The sequence below is a fragment of the Seriola lalandi genome, unplaced genomic scaffold, assembly GCF_002814215.2.
Source record: "Seriola lalandi dorsalis isolate HSWRI2012SDOR001 ecotype SW California unplaced genomic scaffold, Sedor1 jcf7180002054282, whole genome shotgun sequence".
NCBI lineage: Eukaryota > Metazoa > Chordata > Actinopteri > Carangiformes > Carangidae > Seriola > Seriola lalandi.
This window is the reverse complement of record NW_019524835.1, coordinates 278896-302540: the sequence shown is the minus strand read 5'-3', so window position 1 is coordinate 302540 and position 23645 is coordinate 278896. Positions and strand designations below refer to the sequence as shown.

The following is a 23645-nucleotide window of genomic DNA, read 5'->3' as shown; positions in this document are numbered from 1 at the left end:
ATCAACGGCAAATTTCTGAAGTACCCATTGATAGTTTTGGATTTTTCTGTCTGATGCATTAACAGAGAGACCCTAAAGTGTTAATTCTATTGACCAGTATGGGCATTCTCTGAGGTTGTTTTTTATTTTTTTTAACATTCAATGCTGCAGTAACTAAACACCTTATTTGTGATCACTGAAGATAGATCCCTAAATGAAATCTTAAAAAGTCATCACAATGTTTGGGAATAAATGTCAGGATGTTTGATTTCAGGAAAGGCTTTATTAAGCAGTTCTTCATGAAACCTTTATATCTGGAAAACCTGATTGCATCTTTCCTCCTTGTAACACTTGTTCAACACCAGCAGTGTCACGCTGAACCTGACCTCTGTCAAATGTCAGCTCCTGTAGTTCCCTGATTTCCTTTGGGTGCTGTTGCCTGAGGTTGTGCCTTTAGTTCGTATTTGGTGGTATATGTGGGTGGGGCCAGTTCCTGGACTGGAAGTAGCCCCTGAGTCCTTCCAGGTCCACTGGAGGGAAGTAGGCTCCGATGCGTTTTCTCAGCCACCACTTCCCCTGCGCTGCACTTGCACTGCCGGGCTGGCTGAATCTGTACTTGAAATGTTCTCCTCGCACCCACCTGAGAGGGAGGAGAACACAGGAGAGACTTTAAAAATCTCCCCTTCTGCAGCCGAGATTTTACCTGGGCACCTCACTCATTTGGATAAGCTTCATTCTTTAATGAGCAATAACTAACAATAGAAATCTTCCATAATCCTCTTTGTGTTCAGATTAGTTTCAATCTGTCACTTTTCATATCGTTATCATACCATACATGATAACATGGTGTTTCCTGGTTTCATGAATAACATCCTGGCAAAAAACCTGTATATTAGAAGCGAAAAGCAGCAAACTCTAATTTTTTTCCTCACACCGAGACAATGGGCTTGTAAAAAACCCGACAGGGGTTAATGATAAGTCACAACCTGGGACAATATTTTGCATATTTCCTGTGTGCTTTATATGTTATAAGCCATGTCTGCTAATGTTTCAGTTGATAACATTCACTAGCAGTCGAAATACTTCGGTGTTCTACACTGATAACAGAAAGCTGAGTATTCAGACAACTGAAATAATATGCAAATAATCTATTAATTAATCAATCTTCATACTATTACAATCATTATTATTATTAATTTCAGGTATAATTTCACCACAAATGCATTATTTCTAGCAAGATAAAGTCATTATATACTCTTTGCCCCACCAGAGGGAGCTATAGGACAGAAAATAACTACAGAATAGAGTCATTCAATTGATCCATGCTCATACATTCAATGAAAGATTGATCATAAATAGCACAATTATGAGATATTTCAGGAAATAACCATATAATAACCATATTTCAGGAAATAACCACTAAAAAGTTAGAGGGGATTTTTCTTCAAAATAAGAGCATTTTAGAACAGGAAGTGATGTGGCTGGGAGATGACAGAAGGTGCTTCAAGCTGATAAAAGCTCTTACGTCAAAGCAGAGGATAAAGATCACACAATGTTCGGGTGGAAAGATCCACTGCTGTTGTTACCTGGGGGGGTCTCTGCCTTGGAAAGGGTTGTGGTCGAGCAGGGAGAGGACTGTGCTGTCGTTGGAGAGCAGACGTCCTGCTATGTGGATCACCCACTCACTCTGCTCGTAGGTCTGTATGAAAAGAGAACACGGTTGGGTGTGAAAAAAGATGGACGGGTATGATAATACAAAAAGAAATATATTGAAAACAAAATACAATGAAAAGAAAACCACAAAGTGGTCAAAAGAGTAACAGATGGATACTCACTATCGGGTCATAATTAGTAGAATCAGCTTCAACTTAGCTGATACTAAGTTGAAGTTGGAGTAAGTAAATGCAACTCCTGCCCTCCAGTGTCTAGACACAGTCAGTGGCCACTTGAGGCAGCATGCAGAAGGTTTTTGACTTGACAAGATTAAATTCACGTGGAAATTCTTCTGAATTTATTTCACCTCTTCAAATGCAAGAAGCAAACACAACACAAAATCACAAAAACAAGTTAACATGTACCTGGAAGGCGGCAAACCACATGAGCCAGTCCAGCCGGTAATGGTACGGTGATATGAGGCACGGTCTCCGGTAAACATCCCCTGGCTTACACAGGAACTGGTACTCCTCCCAAACCGCCTGAGGGTCCTTGGGGTCAGGACTCAGAGTGCCCTGGAAAATCACCTCGGTACGCTCCTTGGTGATGCTGGGGACAAAGATTTGGAAAACAAGATTAAATAGTTAATAAAGCTGCAAGAAAGTTGATTTTTTTTTTTTACAAATGGCATGACTGACGTGCAAGAGTACAAGATATAACACCAGCAGATTTACAGAAAAAGATTAGAATTTATTTATGTGCTTAGAAAAATGAAAGTGTGAACATCTGCACTTCCATTACACCTACATCTGTTGAGGAAGACTATTTGATATGATCGAAAGCTCCAGAACAGACAACTAATGGACCTTGTAGTGAGAAAAACCTGACACTGCACTGTGGAAAAGCAAGATTTAGAGGTCTTGTGTAAATAATCTTAATTTCGTTTTAAATTCAGACCCCCCCATCCCACCCCACCCCCCACCCCAACTCTACCTGCCAAAGGCCCCGTAGGTGTTGACGATGCGCAGTGGGTCAAAGGAGGTGTTCATCACCTGCCTGGGGCTGAACAAGTTCATCACCACAGGAATGCTCAGATAGCCAATCAGAACGCCCAGAGAAATGTTCACCACCCGACGTATCAATACACCTGACACGCGCACAAACACACACACACACACACACACACACACACACACACACACACACACACACACACACACACACACACACACACACGAAAGGAAAAGAATGAAAAATCGTATTAGTTTGTATTTATTCTGACTAAAGGGAAATTGGATACAGTTTTATGGATCAGTTCCAGTCCGTCTGTCCGTCCATCCATTACACACTATTTACATCGCTCTTAGCCACATTTGATGAATTTGCAGGGATCCATGTCACTGCCTCCGTTTCGCCTAAAGGAGTTGCTACAGCTTTTGTTTACTTGTTAAATTCTGTTGAGTTTTGGAGAAATAAAGTGTCTCACAGCTGTGTAATCCCAGTTTTCCAAATGAAACTGAGTAGCCCAAGGGAAACCTGTAATTACACCTTAAATCAGGGTGACATGTTTGTTAATGTCTGGCCAGAGAAGGGGATTCATCATTTGGGAGGGGGCCGACGTGACAGACTCAACGCTACTGAGAGTGTACAGTAAGTCTATGTGTGTTTATGTGTGTGTGATCCCTTTAACACTTCCTCAGTGGAAAAGCTTTGGCCTGTTAGATCATGGGACGGCTTGGTATTGACAAATGTTGGCTAAGTCTGCATCAGTTCCTTCCTACCTGTTATGTGGGCCTGCTTATCCTGCGCATGGTAAAGACATCAACACAATCCAACTAAAACTTTTAACAAAGACCTTCTGGGTCTGTTCAAATGATTAAAACACACTCACACTTAAGGTAAAAGCCCATTTTATATTCAACTTCCTCCCACAAAGTAAAGACACTAATGGGTCCAATGAGACCAATTAGAGAGGCCACTCTCATTCTTTTACGTTTTAAGAAGTCTGTAATGTAAAAAAAAAAAAAAAAGTAAGCCACATCACATTAAATTCCAATAAACCATATGTCAGACTTTTCCCAGCAACTCAGCTGTCCAAGTGCTAATCCCTTGCCCTCCCTTAATTCCCTCTCTGGTATGACCAGACCCTTTACCTGCCATTAGCTTCTATTGTAAGTAATGTTATATGTTACCAATGTTATATCCTGCACATCGTCTTCTGGGTTTAATTTCAAAATAAAATATCAACCATTTCAAAGAGAAAAAAAGACGGAATTAAATCCCACTTTCAGTATATATTTCAATATATATACTGAAGGTGGGATTTAATTCTGTCGTGAATCCACATACCTTTGGTGGGGCTTTGGGTGCGTCCAGCTGCATCCTCATTCTGTATCTCCAGCGCTGCCTTCTTGGCTCCCCCTCCAGAGCGAAACAAGAAGCCGAGGGATGCGTCGTCAAAACACGCAAGGCTGGGAACAATGGTCAGCCAGTTGAGGAAACTGAGGTTCCCACTCACTATCAGAACCATCTAGAGCACAAAATACAAAAGACATTGAATAGATATGCAGTTAGCAGAGAGAGGAAACTACATATCACTCCAAAACTTTACCATTGAACAAGCAGTGGAATGATTATACTGCATCACTTCCAGACCCTTTATATATTTACTGTAGAGAACAATGTAAATACATGGCTCATGAAAAGCCCAGAAATGATCATCTTGTGACCTCTGACACTGCCTGAAAGACATGCTATTTGAAAAACATTTAATTGAAAAGAAGTCTAATAAACTTACAATAAAATAACTGCTAAATAATATAATTTGGCCTTTTTCACCAGAACACATTTATCTCAACAACAGTACTTTCATTCAGTCATAAATGAACCATTATTTGTCGCGTGTGGAGAACAAATCAATTACATCTCTAGTCTTGTTGAGTTGCTCACAAAATGAAGATTAACATACAGCTCCTGTAACTCCATTAGCCCCGAAATCTAATGGGAATCATGCCATTTGCCATCATGTACAATCACCAAACTGTTTTACAAATCATGTTATTTTTAAATTAATTACGAGAGGTAAAAAAAGAAAAAAAGAAAGTCACAAAGTTGGTTTTCTTTTTTCTTTTGATATATAACAAGAACATCATAGAAAATTGTATTTCCCAAACTAACAACTTCCCCAGTTTCCCGTCCAACCCCAGCACAAACACAGAAAATGGAGGAACCAACAAAAATACAAAGTGGTTTTCTTAAAAATAAAAGAGGACATAAATAAACTATTTTTTATGTTGGAAGAAGTGAAGAAGAAGAAGTTGCCCAACTGTCTGCAATGGACTACACATGACAATATTCACAAGTGGGAATAATTTATGAAAAATGCTTTTGATTCTTTTGACCTGTGGACCCTTACGGACTAAAGGAATATAAATAATCAAGGAATAGACAGGCAATCGGACATCACGACCGCTTCAAAGATAGAGACCACCGTTGAGCCATCTGGCTGGTTTATGATGTCGGTAAATATGAATTAATTATGCTTTTGTACTTGTGGTTACTGTAAATATAAACTGAACAGGTGAATTTTGGAGAATCTATTCGAGCTAACGATGTATCAACATTGAAAAAAAGTATAGTAATTGTATCTTTATGTGTGTTGCTACGCTGCTTTGCACGAGCTTTAAAGGGGCTATTTGTAAGCTTTCTCTTCTGCTAAATGAAGTTTGATGCTGAAGCTGCAACGTTTCTTCTAGACTGCTACGTAATCAGATGTTAATGCTAGAAAAATAGCAACAACACCAAAATTATTGGCAGAGATACATGTGAGTGTTGAGTTGAAGGCGTAGCTTTAACACTCATGGTTGCATAGTTTGTATTACCTGGAACAGGATCTGGAGTGCTCCGTTGACCATGCACATCCGCCTGCCCAGGAAGGTGAAGAGCGGGACGATGAGTTCAATGAAGTGGTTGGACAATGTCTCAAAGCGATGGAACCACCATGGGGACCGGTGCATGTAGTAGGACATGGGGTTAGGAACTGGCTGGGTCTGTATGAAAACATTTTTTTTTAGAAAAATAATCTTTGATTATGTCCAGTGTCTGCTCTGCTCCAATACTTGCTGCAGCAGTTTCTAAACATAGACAGACGGTTTTTCTCTGCTTTACTTTGGCACTAATCTCTTGTCTCAGCCCAGGATGGAGAGCAGGTTATGGTGCCACACCTTGACAGAAACATTTCCATGTCTAAATAAAGATGGAACTTTATTTAAATGAAGGCAACCCCACCTACACACAAAAAAAACAGTCAGAGGTTTCATACAGAGCCGTTCACTGTTTGTGTACGTATGATTAAGTGTGTGTGCATTAGGTGGTTGCATGTAAACCGTGTAATGACTGAACATGCAAACAGTGTCAGGCGATGCGGTGAAAAATAAATATAGCACAGAGAAAGGTGTGTTAAAAAAAGAAAAGGTAGTTAGCACACGTCTGTACTCTTATTGTTTTTATGGAATGGAAGATAAAAAAAAAGGGGGGATATTTAACCTATAGCTAACCAAAATACCCCCGGAAAAACCAAGGGCAAAGAGCCTGCAACCTCAGACAACCAAACAACCTCAGCTGGCCTGCAAACTAGCTGCGTTACAACAAACAAACTAAAGCAAACAAAACTGCCGAAACACACCGACGCAGCCCCGAGAGTCAGGACAGGAGGAGATCTGCAGTTTCTCTGCAGGTCTGAAAGAGAGCAGTGTGTCAGAGGGGGTTAATAAGGCTTCACCTGGCGCCAGTGGCTTCCAGTGCTACCTCTGTGTGTGTGTGTGTGTGTGTGTGTGTGTGTGTGTGTGTGTGTGTGTGTGTGTGTGTCTACATTACCCCTAAGACCGTTGACAGTTGAGGTTGGAGCAGGTAAACTGACCCGGCATAGAATAAGCTCTATATTGTAATATGGACTGTCACCGTGCAACTAGAAGAATTTCCTTTGCGAGTATTTGTTCCTCCCATTTCAGACTTTAATTCATAATTCAGTTAAAGCTACAATATGCAAAGTCTGGAGACCAAGTTAGCGCTAGCATCAGAGTCAACCCTTTGAGTCTGCCATAGTGATGTCTTCCAGCAGCTAATATTAGCTTGAAGCCTCGGTGGGAGATGAGCAGTAGACCAGAAGCACATGAATTGAAAGCCGTGAGATCCCACTCCTGACTCACTCAGAACATTTAGAGGAGAATATCTTGAGTCCGGGTCAGAGAAGCCTTTGACAGCTCTCCATGCAAGATACAGCTGCCAAGAAAAAGTTTTGGGAAACCTTGTGGAATCGCCTGGTTTTCTGTATTAACTAGACATAAAATGTGATCTGAGCTCCATCCAAGTAACAAATGTAGACAAACACAATGTGCTTCAGCACACGCTAATGTTTCAATCATAATAATATAATAATAAGAAGAAGAATAAATGCTCAAAAGCCACACTACAGTAGAAAATACTGTCACTTATATTAAATAATAAGCAATAATTTTCCCTTTTCAAGGTATTTGTGCAGGTGTCATGACGCACAGCCGCCATAGAAGACATAGTATCATTAGTTAAACACTTGTGGTGGACTGTGGAGTTACCAGGTATATAATACGCTTTACTCTTCTAAGAGCCAAGTATCTTAGGACAACCTTTAAAAAAAATGAAATCTCTCCTCACATTTTCCTGCGTTTTTGTTTAACTGCTGCTGCTCTTGTGCTCCATTTAAAATATGAACTGCATAGACGATGTAATTAAGACCATGGCTCCTTTTAGCCATTGGAATCTGGAAGCAAAGCGTCACTGAATTGCTCAATTATATTTCGATTTTTCTTTATTGTAAACTGTCATTGAAAGGCTCCACGTACCCAAGAGTTTCCCTTACCACTGCATAATTATAGCAAGTGACTCTGCGTTAAAGAATTATACTCATTTAGCCTGGTTTCAGTGAGCACATTGAATGTCCTCTGCTGTTTGATATTTTTCTACATTAGGAAGATTAAATTCAATATTTGTCGGTCGGACCACCACTTTCATCCAGACTGAAATATCTCAACCATTATAGGGTTTATTTTTTTCTTCATCCATGAATCCTGCTGGTTTTAGTGAGCCTCTGTCTGTATCTCTAGTGCCATCAGCAGGTCAAACTTCTCACTTCTTCTGTGAAATCAATATTTATTTGTCGGATTGGCACCAAATTTTGTACAAATATTCCTCTTTCTCAGACCATTAATCCTTATAACGTTTCCTCTTGGCAAGACTGCTACGTAAACAGCTGTTAACGCTAACGGTGGCTATGTAGCAATAGCAAAACTAACATGTAGCTCCTTTACGAGGATGAACTCTAAAAAGTGTAATCTACTGTGTTTAGTGTTAATTAGCAAATGTTAGCATGCTGACACCCTGAACAGAAGCGTGTTAGCATTCTGTACTTAGGCACTGTGATGCTATCACTCACAGCTGCTAGCATGGTTGAATTATAAAAATATATACAGGTATTTCATATCAGGACAAAATATTTGCTACTGTTCATGTCCGATAATTAATGTTACCTATTAAAATAGTTCTATTTGGTCATAGTGCGTAACGTTTAAAAGCACAAAGTACTGACTGCAGCTGAAACTGAAAACAATATATGTTTTCACTGCCAAGGCGAAAATTCGCTGGCATGATATGAAATGTTTCTGTTGTATTAAATTCCTTATATTTCATGGTCCTCATCATCATTTGGCCTTTAACCCCTTAAAACAAATATACACGTGGTCCACCATCATATTCTGGATATGCACAGTGGTGAGGTTCAACCAAAGATGGGTTTTCCCTGTTTAGGATATTTTGTGATTAATTGTCAGATGTGGCAGATTTATTTGCACACAGTTGACATAATAAATGTGTACAGTGGATAAGAGTTACTGTATCTAATTTTTCAGTTTGAGAACCATTGGTCTATTGCTCTACATGGCATTAGCAATGCTAAAATTGTTCTGACCATGGGAACTGAAAACGCGGGAATAAATCAGATTTACAACGCATAGTACCAAAGAACCAAATGAAAAATTTTCCCTAACTACATGAAAAGTGTGGATTTTATATTTTCTTCCATAAATCACACACATTATAATCCCAAACTGAACTAGCTATCCAGTCCCACAGGAGCCAGTGTATTACAGTCTGTGAGGCATTTCCATTATATTAAAGACTGTGTGAGTCGTATATTGTATTCTTGATGTGTGTCAGTTCCAGTCATCCAGTTCCATAGGAGCCAGTGTATTCCTGTCTATATTAATTACAGACGATGGCCCTCCTCCCCCTGCGGCTTGCTAACACAGAGCAGTGTGGGTCAGAGTGGTTGAGCATCCCACAGGGGGAAAAACAAACACTAGATTTGCACAACCTTGCGCTCTGTGTGAGAGGCTGATTTATTGAAACCCTCGACAGCGGTTACTGTAATGTGTTGCCCTGGTGTGGTTAGCCTGATGTGAGTTCATTGCCGTCTTGTCATCAGTCAGTAGACAAAGCCAAGGCTCAGTGTTTTTGTATATCTGGATCAGTCTTCGATATTCAGTTTTTCAAAAGAAAACAGGCCTTTGGGAAATTTAGAAACTAGTCTTTCGGAGAATTAATTTACTTCTGCTGGTGATGCAGCCTCAGGAATAACTTGTACTGCAAGTGTCATCTGAACTTGATACTGACACAGAACTGGATAGTTTTGTTGAAATCTTTGGCTCTGAGAGTTCATTGATGTGGTGTTGCTGCACTTTCTCAGAGGTCAGCAAAACAGCCTTGAGATTTCATGTTGAGAAAATTTCAAATTCTCTTATTTTCTGGTCACTGCTCATGATAACCACTCTCTTTTCTCCTTCACCGTTGCATCTGGAAATGTCAAATGCATAATTGTGCACCGGAGGATTTTTCCCAAGAAAGAAGAGCCAAGTACGTTAAGTGTTCTACCCAGAAAATGTAAATGCTCTCATGAAAAGTATGTATATTGGTATGTTAACAATGGGTCAGATGACACAGCCACAGAGAATTATGATCCAGCTCTGCAGTTCCCCTCAGCTGTATGGCGTGTTCTCGGGGGAGTTTAAGCTTTCGGCTCAAGAGCGAGCAAAAAAATTTGAAAACTGCCCTAAGTGATGTCACTTGAGTCAGCATTTGTTGAGGCTGAAGACTACAAGTCTGAAACCTGAATACCCGAATCTTTGAATGAAATGTTGGCTGTTGAGTTGCACTGTGGGTAATTCAGGTGACAGGTAGAAAAGAAAAAAAAAATGCAGGAAATATTGCTTCGATTTTGAGTCTTTCTGATGCTTTTCTTGGCCAGTCTTGTCATATGAAATCTGAAGTCTCAATTCATGGCAACACGATAAAGAAAGCTCAAAAAGCTACCAGCAGTTAAGGCAGACAGAAAGCAAGGCTCAGCGGCTCAGCGGCTGATGAAAACATTAGTCACTTTAATTAGTTTATGGATGGAGAACAGGACATCTAGAAGGATTATGTACTGCAACAGGCTAACTCAATAGCACAACAGTTCAGAGAAACCAGTGCACTGCAACGACACACATTGTGTACTTTAAATACACAGACATAACACACACATAACACACACCTCGTAGTGGTAGTCCATGCAGGTGAGGTCTCTCCAGCATTTGTCCCCTCTGATTTTAATGAGACCCTAGAAAAGACAAAATAATAATAATATAATAAACTTTAAGTGTTTTACACAAAGAAATAAAACCAGACAAGGTAAACATGAGCACAGAGGAAGCAAAAACATAAGAATTTAGATGAAAGAACACACACACACACATCTGTTGAAAGCTTGCACCACATTTCGAATTAGCTCACAAAATGTCAGAGAGAGGATTTTCCCATCTTAAAAGAGAAAATAAAACTCAATCAGGACCGAAAAATACAGAGAAATGTGTCTCGGCCCTGTGCCTGTTCTTCACCAAACGAACCAAATGAAGTAAATAGTGCGTTATCAAGGACACGAGATTGTCAATACTGATACATTAGCCCATCATGTGGTTGGCATGGAATGTGGAATGAATCGGCCGCTAACCTCTCTAACCAGATTTGGAAAAAAACAGGACATTTCATACTGATAATGAGCTTGGCTGTTGGCTGCAGCTGCTGGCTGTTGAGGTGCTGCAGCCAAAGATGCTGCGGATAATCTAATTCAATCATGAGATCCTGAAATGTCATCAATTAAAACCTGATATCCAGACCTCTGCCATAAACAGAGGCGTCTGCCAGTTGTCCAGAGCCCCGGGGAGAGAATACCTGTGTGAATCCAACAGGTTTCCTTGAGGAGAACCACTAGACAAGCACCAGCAGTTTAAACTGAGAGTTTTAACAGATATATTTCTGCACAATTATGATCCAGCTTTTTTTTTTGCCCTGCCCCTATGTGAACATGGCTAATTGTATTCAGTGTTCATGAAGCACTAAAACCAAATTAGCGACACTTTTTGTATCTTATCGCCTGATTACCTTCACAATCAGCTGCTGCTGTAAACAAGCTGCTGCAGCTCGAATTAAAAAAAGCATCCGAGCAGCTTAATGTCCCACCACAACGTGTTATATTAACCATACCCAGCTATGCCAATGGGACAACAATAAAGGTAATCAATGTCAACATGCTTGATTAGCATAACATATGACCATCTAACGTTTCTCTTTGTTTTTGCAGCCAAAAACCAAAAATCTGCTCTTTCAAGTTCAGTACAGATGTGCGGGACATGCAGGAAAAGCCAGTGAGACCGAGTTTGGTATCGCTACTTTTCCATACACAATGCAGTGAGTACTGTAAGCACGTTGGCTGCAAATTCTATGTTGTATATTCTATGTAAAGTCTATGATATTTGAATGCGAGTTTGTCGTCTATCCAAATACCAAGGTAAAGATATTCTGTAACCCTCTCAGTGATGGATCTTTTTTTTTACAGTGGAAACAGCGACAGACAATGAGCAGACAATATACAATATAATATAAAAAAATGTGCAAATGATTTTCAAAAGTGTTTGACAATTTGTGGGTAGTTTATATTGTTTACAAAATCATGTCCATGTCCAATCCACAAACAAACACCAAACTATATATATATATATATTTATATGATATGAGGAAATCTGACTGTGAAAAATCACTTTAAAAATATTTTAAAATGTTAATTACTGTCTTGTCTCAGGGTGACAAGCTGTTTATTTCTTGTGCTAAAAAAAACAAAAGGACACACAGAACGTCCGGGTTTCCCAGCAGCATATACAGTATATTTATTTGCATAGGAAACTTTGTCAGATCTACGGCCCTGAAGTTAAATATACGGTACATATGCAAAATACTGATATTTTTTCAAGTCGTGTTGTAAAAACAGTTTTACATTTGTTTAGAGAGAAGCCTGAGAGAGGAGATGTAAAACTACACAGATGGTTTTTGGTTCTTAAAACCACAAATAAATCTTTTTCTTCTCGACACTTCAAATAAAACAGCAGAAAAGTAAAGTGCAATATACGGGACCTTTAATGTTTCATACCGAACAGTTGCAGCATGCACCGTGCAGTCGGGACAAAATAAAGGGGCATAACTTTACATCAGAGATTAAACCATGTCAGCAGTAACCAGTGTGACAACTTGGGACATTTCTTAGTCACGCTCTAAAAATACAATCATTTCACTCATGTCCTATGACTGACGGGTCCTTTGAAGTGCACGCTGAGCCAAATCGTCCTCACAGGCAGGAACTCTTTCACAGCAGTCACAGAGCTACGGTGAACCACAGGCGGTCGGGCAGGCAAACGACTGTGACCAGGGCAGATCAAACACTGAAGGACTGTTTTGCCAGTGGTCACCGAGTCCTTGCTCTGCTCCAGCACCGCAGTTTCAAACAATGAGATCTCTGCCATCATAACCTCATGAACTAACTAATGGTGATCAGTTCACCTTCCAGTTAAGCGTATACTTGTGGTATCAATAGTTCAAAATAATCCAAAAACACGCCATAATTCACTGATAAAACATTACATTTCTACAATGAATGATTCTGTAACAATCAGAGCAGATGAAGCGTTTCCAAACAGGGAGTGTGTAACGTCTGACAAAGCTCATCAGGGCATAGTGAGAGAAGTCAGGTCTTTTCAGCTGAGAACCCCTCGGAGCGACCTGGAGCTGAGGTGCGACCCCTGGGCTGCAGCTCCCTTCATGGTCTTAATAGGAAAAACCCCACTGTTGGATTTCCAAATACTGGCAGGGTTTTATAGCAAAGCGCAGCTCCAAAAGTAACGGTCTAAAATCAGGAGGACAAACACTGGAATATCCCGGGGAATTATGCTGTTGAGAAATAGTTTCATTTCTTCACACTGGCTCGCTGGATGTATCCAGGTGTGTATATGTGTGTGTATGTAGTGAACATGCCTTTCTGCTTGAATTTACAGTATTTGCTTCCTTCCTAGACAGAAATATCCATGTCTCCCCACAGGAAATGTGTTAGTCAAGGTGCTGCTGGCAGTAAAGGGGTTTCAGGAATGGGAGAGCCCCTGAGTAAATTCCATTTGATTAGTTTTTATTGTGTTTGACAAGTTCAATAACCGCTACGAGAAGTTCTATGAAGAGAAAAAGTCGATAAAAAGTTATTGGTTTGCAAAAGCATGAAGGAAACGTTTATTAAATAATAAAAATACTTTTAAATATTGGATAATAGAAGCTGTAAAGCATCACTCCTTTTTGTGTTTTCTGTCCTATAGGTTATTTTCCTCACTTTAAGGCGTCCACACACTGACTCGTTGGAGTTGCAGGAACCATTCTATATATTAGTAAAATGTTTTACTCACAGCTCCCAGCATGATGCGGACAATGAGCCACCTGAAGGTCCAGATGCAAATGAGTGAGGGGGGGCAGCGGCGGGGGACCTGGGACAGAGTCCAAACTGGACACAAGAAAATGGCCAGGAAGCCCGTCTCCAGCAGCTGGCTCTCCCACCCTGGACAAATCATCACAATGTTGAAACGTCAAGTTCTTTTCTTAAGGTTCAACGGGTCATAGAAGAACAGACAGCGCTAAATTCAACAGGCCACACAGGTTATAACAAAAGGACAGACTGCAGTGCGTTAGAGCAGCGCTTCTCAAAGTGGAATCCCCAGGGGTCCCTGAAGGGGTTCCTGGGGGGTCCCCAGCAAAAAGGGGAAAAATTAATTTTCACTATAATTCCATCCATAAGTAACACAATAACAGGATGTATGACTATTTTGGTCACAGGTTTGTGTAATAAAACACCTCAAAGCAAAAATGATCTTATCAAATGGGGGGTCCTTGATGTGAGAGTTTGAGAAGCGCTGCTTTAGAGGAAGCCAGGGGGGTGAACGATGGACAGATCCACTATAATCTACTATAGCTTATAAATATACTATATCTTATAAATCTTTTTTTAAAGACTCACTTTTAGTTATTGACTGTTGTTTTTATTCTGTTTTAGTTTGATTTTATTATTTGTATTTCTGTCTTTATTGTAAAGCAATTTGTAACTTTGTTTTTGAAAGGTGCTATATAAATAAAGTTATTCTCATCTTTATCATTATTATTATCATTGTAAAAACTAGTGTATAAACTGCTCTTTCCATGTATTGTTGTCATATATATATATATATATATATATAAATATAAATAATGTAAACAGCCTCATTTTGTCATTTTTATACAAAATCTTTTCTTGGTGTAGATTAAGACACATTAACCAACAGTGTTAGTCGTGCTTACTTACTAATTTATTTTAAACATATGATGAGAATGGCCTTCGTTTAGCATGTATTTAGTGATGAACTGTGAAGTGCTGGATGAACTGAAAATCGATGACGACAATAGCTGAAAATCAGGGGGGGGGGGAATCACCAAAATAAATGCAAATCATGCTGAGGAGTATTTGAATGTCTGAAGCAATTTCATGGTGATCCATTCAACAGTTGTTGGGATATTTAAGTGTGGACCAAAGTGGCCCAGCTGACCCACGGACCGGCGCTGCTATTCCTAGAACAACGTTGCTAGCAGGACTGAAAAAAATCCAATATAATTTGATTATATTCAAGTTTACCTTACTAAATGCCATATTGCAGCTCTGAATTTTTTCAAGCGAGTGAAAACAGTGTCTGCCACTAATGACGCAAACAGCACAAACCTCTGGCCTCTGGTTTGCAGTCTAGACTTGGGAACAATTGGAGGAGCTCAGTCTGCAGACTTAAAGTTGCACTGTCAGCCATAGGGTGATAATAGGTCCAAAAGAAAAGAGGGAGTGAGGGAGAAAGACAGTGTGAGTGAGAGAAAAAGAAAAAAAAAAATGTTTTTAAAAAAGAGAAATAGAAGCCGCAGCTCCCAACCACAGACATCAGCCTGGCGTCTCCGACTACAAAGTGTCATTAACCAGTCAGAGAGCTGCCACTGACCTCGCCACTTATCTGGGCCAGAGCCCTGCATGTAGCCTCCTATTTATACTTTCTTACTTCTTTCCTCTCCGTCCTCCCTCGCTACTGTTACATTTGTGACGGTGTACTGGGTTCACCGAGTTAGGGGCTAATGTACTGTACGTCAATAAACCTTAATTCTGTCAGTGACTGGGTTTTAACCCAATAACTGGCTGTAAACAGTTCGGGAAACAATCACGAGAAAGCTGGTGGAGAGATACAGAAGTATAAGTAGAGTAGTTTTATGAGCTGTGATTATATTGTATTATGGTTATGATCCATGACTCTACGTCTGCATGATTCCCAAGGATAAAACAATTTACGATCTTTTCATTCTTTGGGATCAATTCTCACCAGAATCACACTGAGTGCCCATTTCAACCCTCTCTGAATGAAATAATAGAATTGGCTAAACGTCTCTTTACAAATATGTTCATTTCTACTCCAAAAAAAACGTCATGAGTGTCCTCACGGTTACGGTAACACCGCTCCTCCAGACACATATGGAATGACGGTGTTAGCCGATGAGCGACCACCCGCAGTGTCGATGTTCTTCATGGATCTCGTGGTTGTTTTCACAACGGTCCAGTCAGGGTCTCCACAAGCTTTAAGTGCTTCCTGCGGGTTTTTTGTGTTCCTGGACACTTGTCGGCACGTTGTCAGCTCGCTGTTGCTGGGGTTCTGATAGCTCCTAGATCGTCTTCCCAGGCCGTTTCCTGTAAACTTTTAAGTTGATTGAGCGAATTGGGATTTACAGAGTTGGAAGTCTTGCAGTTTGCATTCTTCTTTTCTTCCATCTCTTCATACTTCGACTTTGTCTTCATACTAATTCAAGGCAGCAACGCAGTTCAGCTTCGGTTTGTGCAGGAGCAGCAAATCCCACTGCGGTTTCTAGTTATCAATAACACCAACAAGTGTTTATGTAGCACCAAATTATCACACATATATGAACACTGGCCAGGTGTCATCAAACGCACCACAAGTCTCAGTCGTGGTGACTACAGTACTAGTAAAACTTAACTTAACTTTTCTTTTAATTGACCCGGTTTCAAGCCTCTGGTCATCTTTGAGAGAGGCAGGTCTAAAGTATGCATGTATGAGATTGAGGGACTTTATCACACGACTTTCACTATAAACAAACTGAAACGGTGTCCAAACCTGTGAGTGTTTCACATAAATGTTTTGCCTCTGATCCACTTCGTCTAACTGACGAGGAGGATCGAAGAAAGTTCCTGGATTCTGTTTTAAGGCTGAAAACTGTGCGAGTCACTGGGTGTGGATGATGAAGTTCACTTACCGAAGGAATACCTGAGGAAAAGAAAAGAAAACAGAGAGGACAAAGCAAAATAAGAATTCTGATGCATTCTTTAACATTATCAAATAGCTAGAATGAACTAAATGTAAAGGTTATTTTCTTTATTATTATCAGTATCATTATTATTATTATTATTATTATTTTCTTCTTTATTTAACTTGGAAGAAGCAGAACAAGCTGAAAACGCAACTAACGATACTTTCATCACTGAGTCATCTGATGATTTATTTTTCCAAAGTAACTGATTCATTGTCTTGTGTGTGAAATGACAACTTCCCATAACCCCAACTGACACTTTCAAAGTGTTTTGTGCAACCAAGTCCCACAACCCAAAGCTGTTCACTTTACAATGACGAATGAAGAAAAACAGCGGCTTTTTTTTTTTTTACTATTGATTATGCTCTAACTATAAAACTATAAAACTCGTTCTGAACTTGTAAATAAAAGTATAAAAGCATAAAATAAAGTTAAATTAATGTATTATACAATTATGGCCATGATGTTTGAAAACATGAGCAGAGGACTCCGACTCTTTTAATGCACTACTCTAAAGGAGAAGAATAAAATTGCTGGAATTAACTACATTTGACTAAATCTGTCCCTCCCAGACTCACCACAGCTGCCCCACGTTGACCAGCGAGTGGTAAAGCAGCCACAGCGTCACCATGATCATCATATTGGCCATTCCTGTCACCAGCACGAACGCCGACAGAGCCATCCCCACCAGGGCGATGCCGTCCAGGTTGGCGTCCATGTCGCCCCAGTCCAAGAACCAGAGGATGGACGGCGTATAGGCCAAGGCGGCCAGGCCTATCTTTCCCCCGACGTAGCGCTTGACACTGTTGAGGTAGTTCTTGCAGGGCATCAAACCGTGCTCACCGATCAGCTGCTTGTTCTGGTTGTAAGCAACGCCGAACGCCACCACTACAGAAGAAGATGATGGAGACACAAACAAATACACTGAACTTTTTAAGTCTCAATTTTATCCTAAATGGAAAGTGCTATGAAGATGAACACTGTATTTTTGTTACCCTTATTTTGAAAGGTCTTTTGCATCAGCAGGAATTTTAATTAACAGCAGCAAAAAACAAATTACACAAGTGAGAGTTGTCTTCACATTTTAAAATTGCTTGGTTTGGGCACAGGACTTTGACAGGGATGTGTGTGTGTTCACCTCTTGTGATTGTGAAATCAGGCAAACACCAAGATCTGAAGAGCAAAACATACTGTGGCCCTGAGAGCTCAATGTGCAGTGCAGCAGGGTTTCTGTATTTGTTTGTGTTGTGTTCATTTACAGCCCAGGTGTTGTCAAACTGATGAAGATGTTTTCCTGAATTTTGTTTGTGTTTTCTTCAGCTGCAGAGCTTTTGAGCTCTCAGGGCCACCGTAAAAAAACACCTGGTCTGTGTTCCACACCACACACCTGTGCTCATGCTGTTTTTGCTGTGTCTGAAAAACTGAACTGGACCACCGCTCAGGTTTCTGAACGTCACTCAGTTTGTGATAATTTGATCAAACACAACTTTATTTACAATATAAACTAAAATATCAAATGCATACAGACGCGCAGTTTAATGCCACATCTGTTTCTGACTGTATTGCAAAGTATTTCTTAAATGAGAAGTTGAGGACACTTACAGTAAATAAAGGCGACGGAGCGCAGCAGCACGATCCGGGTGAGCCAGTAAGTCCCGGTCTGTAGAGACTCGGGTCTCTTTCCGGTCTCTGTGTCTTTGCCGGTGTCTGCTCCATGTTGTCTACAGCTGTCAGCGGACTCTGTCTCTGTCTTTCTGCTGTCGACACGTCTTTTCCTCACAGAGCTCTCTGAACTGCCGCTGCTGGCCGCCATGTTCATCGAGGTGACGGTCACGTGACTTAACAGACGCGGAAGTCATTTTTTCAATTTTGATTATTTTATTATTATATTTATTATTAGTAGTAGTAGTATTGTTGTTGTTATATATATATAATATTAATATTATTATATTTTATTTTTTCTTAATGTAAGCACAAAAGAGAAATGCAATGTTACCAAGACTCAATAATGAAAACTGAATGAATATCATCATTATTATTATTATTATTATTATCATTAGTAGTAGTAGTAGCCTAGTAGTAGTAGCAGTAGCCTTATACTTTGATTATTATTATCATTATTATCAATACTACTACTAATGATAGTACAATACAATAAATAAATAGGATGATGCAGTATTGAAATGTGTGATGCACTGGTGTGTATTGTGTATATTGTATTAATTAGTGTATATTTGGTATATTTTTGTTGTATATTTCCATAGATGTTTATTCTATAGATGTTTATTTTTCTGCTGTGGTAAATGAATTTCCCAGTTGTAGGATAAATAAAGTTAATCTAATCTAATCTAATCTAATCTAATCTAACACTTTAACTGAGGGAATTTGCTTTCAATAAAGAATAAAATAATCATTTAATCATATATTATATCATCGGGTGGGTTTTTACTCATGCATTAATGTGAAAGCAGTATTTTAGTATTATAATTGCTCATTGTTGAGCTAAACTGAAGCACATATTTATATTGGTGGGCAGTTTAATGGATAACAATAGTCTGTATCATCTTTTGTATATCTAATATCAAAATAGTTACTGGTGTCAGATAAATGTTGGATGTGGATTAAAGAGTGCATTTGTCCCTCAAATGCAGCATAAATGGAAATCCTCTCGTAAAGAATATTATTTTCTGCCTCTGAACTTGGACAAATCAAATCCAGCCATAACTTTTATTGAGCAGACTAGGCTTCTATCCAAAGCATCATAAAAATTTTAAAGTTTTAAATTCTAAATCTGATATTAACTACTAACAACTCTGCCTCCTCCTACTTCTTCTTGCCAAACTAGGAGGTACTCTTCTGGTAAAACTTTGCACAAGCCAATAGCATACGAGGGGTGGAGAGGTGCAAGTTCTAAAGAGCGTTAAAGAGCTAAAAAAGAAAATAGTGGCTCGTCAAACTCTGTCTCGCTTTGGAAGAGGGTGTGGAAAGGAATGGCAAGTTCAAGACAAGAAATGTGGGATTTTACTTGACTTCGTGGTGAAACAGTCATCCTGCAGAGCCGTGCGCCTTTACGCACGGAATTTCGGCGACGGTAAATTCTTGCAGCTTTTTTACTGGGCAAACATGACAGAAGAGATCAAGTCATTGACGGAGCATCCATGCAGTCCAGTGGGCAGCGACAGCTCCATGTCCCCGCATGGTTCGGATTCAGAGTCTCTAGTTTCTCCGGCAGGGTCGGACGCACAAGGGACTGCGTCTGGTAATACGCATAAGGTTGAGAGCAGCACGGAGGATGAGCGCTTCCCAGCCTGCATTCGCGACGCGGTGTCACAGGTGCTGAAAGGTTACGACTGGTCGCTGGTACCGATGCCCAGTCAAGGGGAGAGAGGGCTGAAAAACAAACCTCATGTTAAACGACCGATGAACGCTTTCATGGTTTGGGCGCAGGCAGCGCGCAGGAAGCTGGCGGACCAGTATCCTCATCTGCACAACGCTGAGCTCAGTAAGACGCTGGGTAAACTGTGGCGGTGAGTACTGGAACTCAACTGGAGACTCAAAGTCAGACAATGAGCAGTTAGTAGCCTACTGCATGCAACTCAATTTGAAGACCACCACAGTTTGTGTTTCTACTGCAAAATCCTGGTGAATTTCATTCCAAAATGAGAATGAAAATATGACAACTCCTAAGACAGTATTACTGACGTTATTAAGCACAAAATTAGATCAAGTAATTTGCTGCTGACTTACTGAATTACACAAGTAAAATATTGGTTGTAAAATATAAATCCCCTGTGTAATACATAACATATTAATAAAAGACCAAATGAAAGACGAGTAACATTCTCCCTTACTGGTGGTTGACTATGGTCAGTTGCTAATGCAAGTATGAAGAACATGAAAAAAATAAGTAAGTAGCCTCAATGAATATTTCCTTGTATCTTTACAAAAAAATAACAGTATAGCAAAATAAATCACGTTTGTTTTCTTCAGGCCCAGTATACACCCAGTTCCACGGCCTGACTCTGGCCCATATACAGCATGATTGTAAGATGCTACTTCCACATCTGGACCAATTCTGGTGCACACACAGAAAGTCCTGCATTTAAAATGTTGCTCATGTAAAACTAAGTGTCAGGTCTAGATTAAGTATTAAGTAAAAAGTATTATTAGCAAAATGGACTAAGGCAAGTATTTAAGTGCTGAGTGTTATACCATTATGAATTATATTGTTGGATGATTCTTACAGATGCATCAAGTTGCATTTGTTGTAGCTGGTCAGTGTGGAGGTAATTTGAACTGTGTTACATACTTTTGGGTGGTATGTAGTGGAGTAGAAGTACAAAGAGGCATGAAATGGAAATACTCATATAAAGTACAAATGTTAAGTGCAGTAGCCAACTTGGGTGACCTAGTTATATTCCACTACAGCATATAATATATTTAGAGTAAAATATTATTCCCACAGTGAAATTATAACTTGGCATTATTGACATCAAAAATATGGTGAATGCAAAGTGTAGAAATGTCACCAAAAATAATTCTAATTTATCATTTCCTTTTTTCCATTTTTCAATACTGAATTTAGAAAGAAAAAGTGCTAACGTGTACCCATGTCGGATGCTGGTATTTAAATTAACTTCCAATAATCCAGTAAACCCCCCTCTCCCCTTCAGGCTTCTCTCTGAAACAGAGAAGCGTCCTTTCGTCGAGGAGGCAGAGAGGCTGCGGCTACAGCACAAGAAGGACTACCCAGACTACAAGTACCAGCCTCGGAGACGCAAGAGCACCAAACCGGGTCAAGGGGACTGTGGAGCAGGACTGGTCCAGCAGCAGCAGCATCAACAGGGCTTGTATAAGACAGAGCCTGGGGTGGCCAGGCTGGCTGGAACGGGGGATGTACACCATCATTATCATCCAGACAGGACAGGTGAGACACTGATCACATCCATGTTAATATGGTTTAATACTCTTCTACCCTTTTATGCTTCAGCGTGGGAATATTGATTGGTGCTTTCTTCATTTATGGTTTCCAGGTCAGTCTCATGGACCTCCAACACCTCCCACTACCCCTAAAACCGACCTCCACATAGGAAACAAACATGACGCCCACCGGCTTGTGGACGGCAGCACCGGCTCCGCTCCTCCTCCCAGCCGGCAGAACATTGACTTCAGCAACGTGGACATCTCCGAGCTCAGCACTGACGTCATCAGCACCATCGATGGATTTGACGTCCATGAGTTCGACCAGTACCTGCCTCCCAACAACCACGGCTCCGCTGTTCTAACCCCGCCAGATACCAGCCACACACATAACAACCCCTCTGGATCATTCATCCTACCCAGCATCCACTCCCACAGCATTCCCCCTTGGACTCCCAAAACTTCTGGTGCGTCTTCTACTGGAATGCCACCATCTTCTTCCAGTCGTGACACCCATGGGCCCCATGAGGACACCAGCAACAAACCTCAGATTAAAACTGAGCAGATGAGCCCAGGTCACTACAGCAGCTCCTCCTCCTCCACTCCTCCGCCACCACAACCAGAGTACACCTCCCTCAGCTCGGGTGCCTGCCCTTACCCAAGCTCCTCCACATCTTCCTCCAACCAATCTGACCACACTGACCTTCAGAGCTCCACTTTCTACAGCGCCTTCTCTGGGTACCCTGCCGGTCTGTATCAATACCCGTACTTCCACTCCTCCAGAAGGCCCTACGCCACATCGCTTATCAACAGCCTGGCCTTGGCACCACCTCCGCACAGTCCGCCCTCTGGCTGGGAGCAACCTATCTACAAAACACTCACCAGGCCTTGAAGAAGAGGATACAATAAATTTAGTCAGTTTTCAATTTAGTTTGTGAAGGAGCTTAAAGACAATTTTTGGAGATTTGCTGACATTTTTATCTTATTAAGAATTATTTTTCAAAGGTTTAGACCAGTCTGGATTTGCGAGGGACAGTGCTAGCAGCTGTCAGCCAAATGGCTCATATTGTGCGTCAATGTACTATTAAATTTGTTCATTTTCATGGAAAAAAAATTCTAAAGAACAAAGATTCAGTGTTTTGTCTCTTTACTGGGCAAAAAGGTCTGTGAAATGTCATTTAAACCCTTATGCAGACTAAAACGTTCCATTAAAACTCCACACTAATGAAATTTTGGTGTGTGAGTAGCTCATATGTACAGCAGGGTGTTGCAGATTTAATAGCAGTTTTTCCACACTTAATCTGGCTGGAGTAAAAATAGTTTCCTCACCTTCACCTTCATATTGGTGGGATCAAGGTATTTTTTTTCTTCTTTCTTTTTTAAAAAAAAATATACAGCAGATATGTCAAGGTTCTGCATTTTTCACTACAGATTCTTTAGCTAGCAAGAAAGTTTATGAACCATAGGGACAGAGAGATTGTTTAGCAAATTCCTGAGTTCCTGATTTCATGTTAGCATTCTTGCTGAGAGTTATATGAGAAGATCAATTCCACTCTCCTGCTTGTATATAAAACTACAGCTAGCAGGCAGTTAGCTTGGGCTAGCATCCAGTTATTTCCTGGAGTCTTGTGATAACCTCCTGTAAAACCAAAACCTGCTGCTCTTATGTTTTTGTTTAGTTATGTGTTAAAAAGTCTTATAGCTTACTAATAGGAAGAGCCATGGTAGCTGTTTCCAGTCTTAATGCTAACCACCTCCTGGCTGTTAGCACACAAGTATGAGGGTTTTTTGATTCTCTTTTGTCTCTTGGTAAGAAATTTCCTAAAATATCAAGATATTCAATTTAACAGCAAAAAGATGTTATTGCAAAACAACTTATTTACATAAAGTTGACTGCTTTGTGAGCATAAAACAGAAACAGGATAGAGATAGAAGTACAACCCTTGAAGAACTTAATCGTCTTGTAGTTCTTGTGAGATTTAGTGTTTGACTGTTTCAGTATCCAGAAAAAAGGCCATCAAATGTCATGTAATTATCAAATGTCATTTAGTTTAACTATCCCAGTCACAATACATTTTTCTTTCTCACACATTTAAGGTGACATTAGGTGCAGGGTCCAAAGGGTCAGAATCAATAGATTCGAATCTGATCATATCACTAAAGTATTTTCTCCCCTGGCTGGACTTTTTACTCTTGCTGTTGACCTGTCCCTGACTGCTGCTTCATATTCAGTTTGTTTCCAGTCCAACAGCTGCTCCTGCTGGCTTTCCTGGGAGGGG

General features: G+C 40.2%; 2 protein-coding genes across 2 annotated transcripts; one reads left to right on the top strand and one right to left on the bottom strand.

Moving 5' to 3' along the window:
- Window positions 1-242: 242 nt before the first annotated feature.
- Window positions 243-18268, bottom strand: lmf1 (lipase maturation factor 1). Its single transcript, XM_023405670.2, has 11 exons — window positions 18049-18268; window positions 17025-17334; window positions 16393-16403; window positions 13476-13624; window positions 10253-10318; window positions 5514-5681; window positions 3982-4162; window positions 2626-2779; window positions 2058-2241; window positions 1566-1678; window positions 243-619 (listed from the first exon to the last, which is right to left on the bottom strand). Exons 1-11 carry the CDS (start codon window positions 18263-18265, stop codon window positions 433-435), a joined length of 1740 nt encoding a protein of 579 aa, XP_023261438.2. The 5' UTR covers window positions 18266-18268; the 3' UTR covers window positions 243-432.
- Window positions 18269-19328: 1060 nt separating this feature from the next.
- LOC111654581 (transcription factor Sox-8-like) lies at window positions 19329-22496 on the top strand. The gene is made up of 3 exons (XM_023405672.2): window positions 19329-19973; window positions 21120-21373; window positions 21480-22496. Exons 1-3 carry the CDS (start codon window positions 19570-19572, stop codon window positions 22256-22258), a joined length of 1437 nt encoding a protein of 478 aa, XP_023261440.1. The 5' UTR covers window positions 19329-19569; the 3' UTR covers window positions 22259-22496.
- Window positions 22497-23645: the final 1149 nt, after the last annotated feature.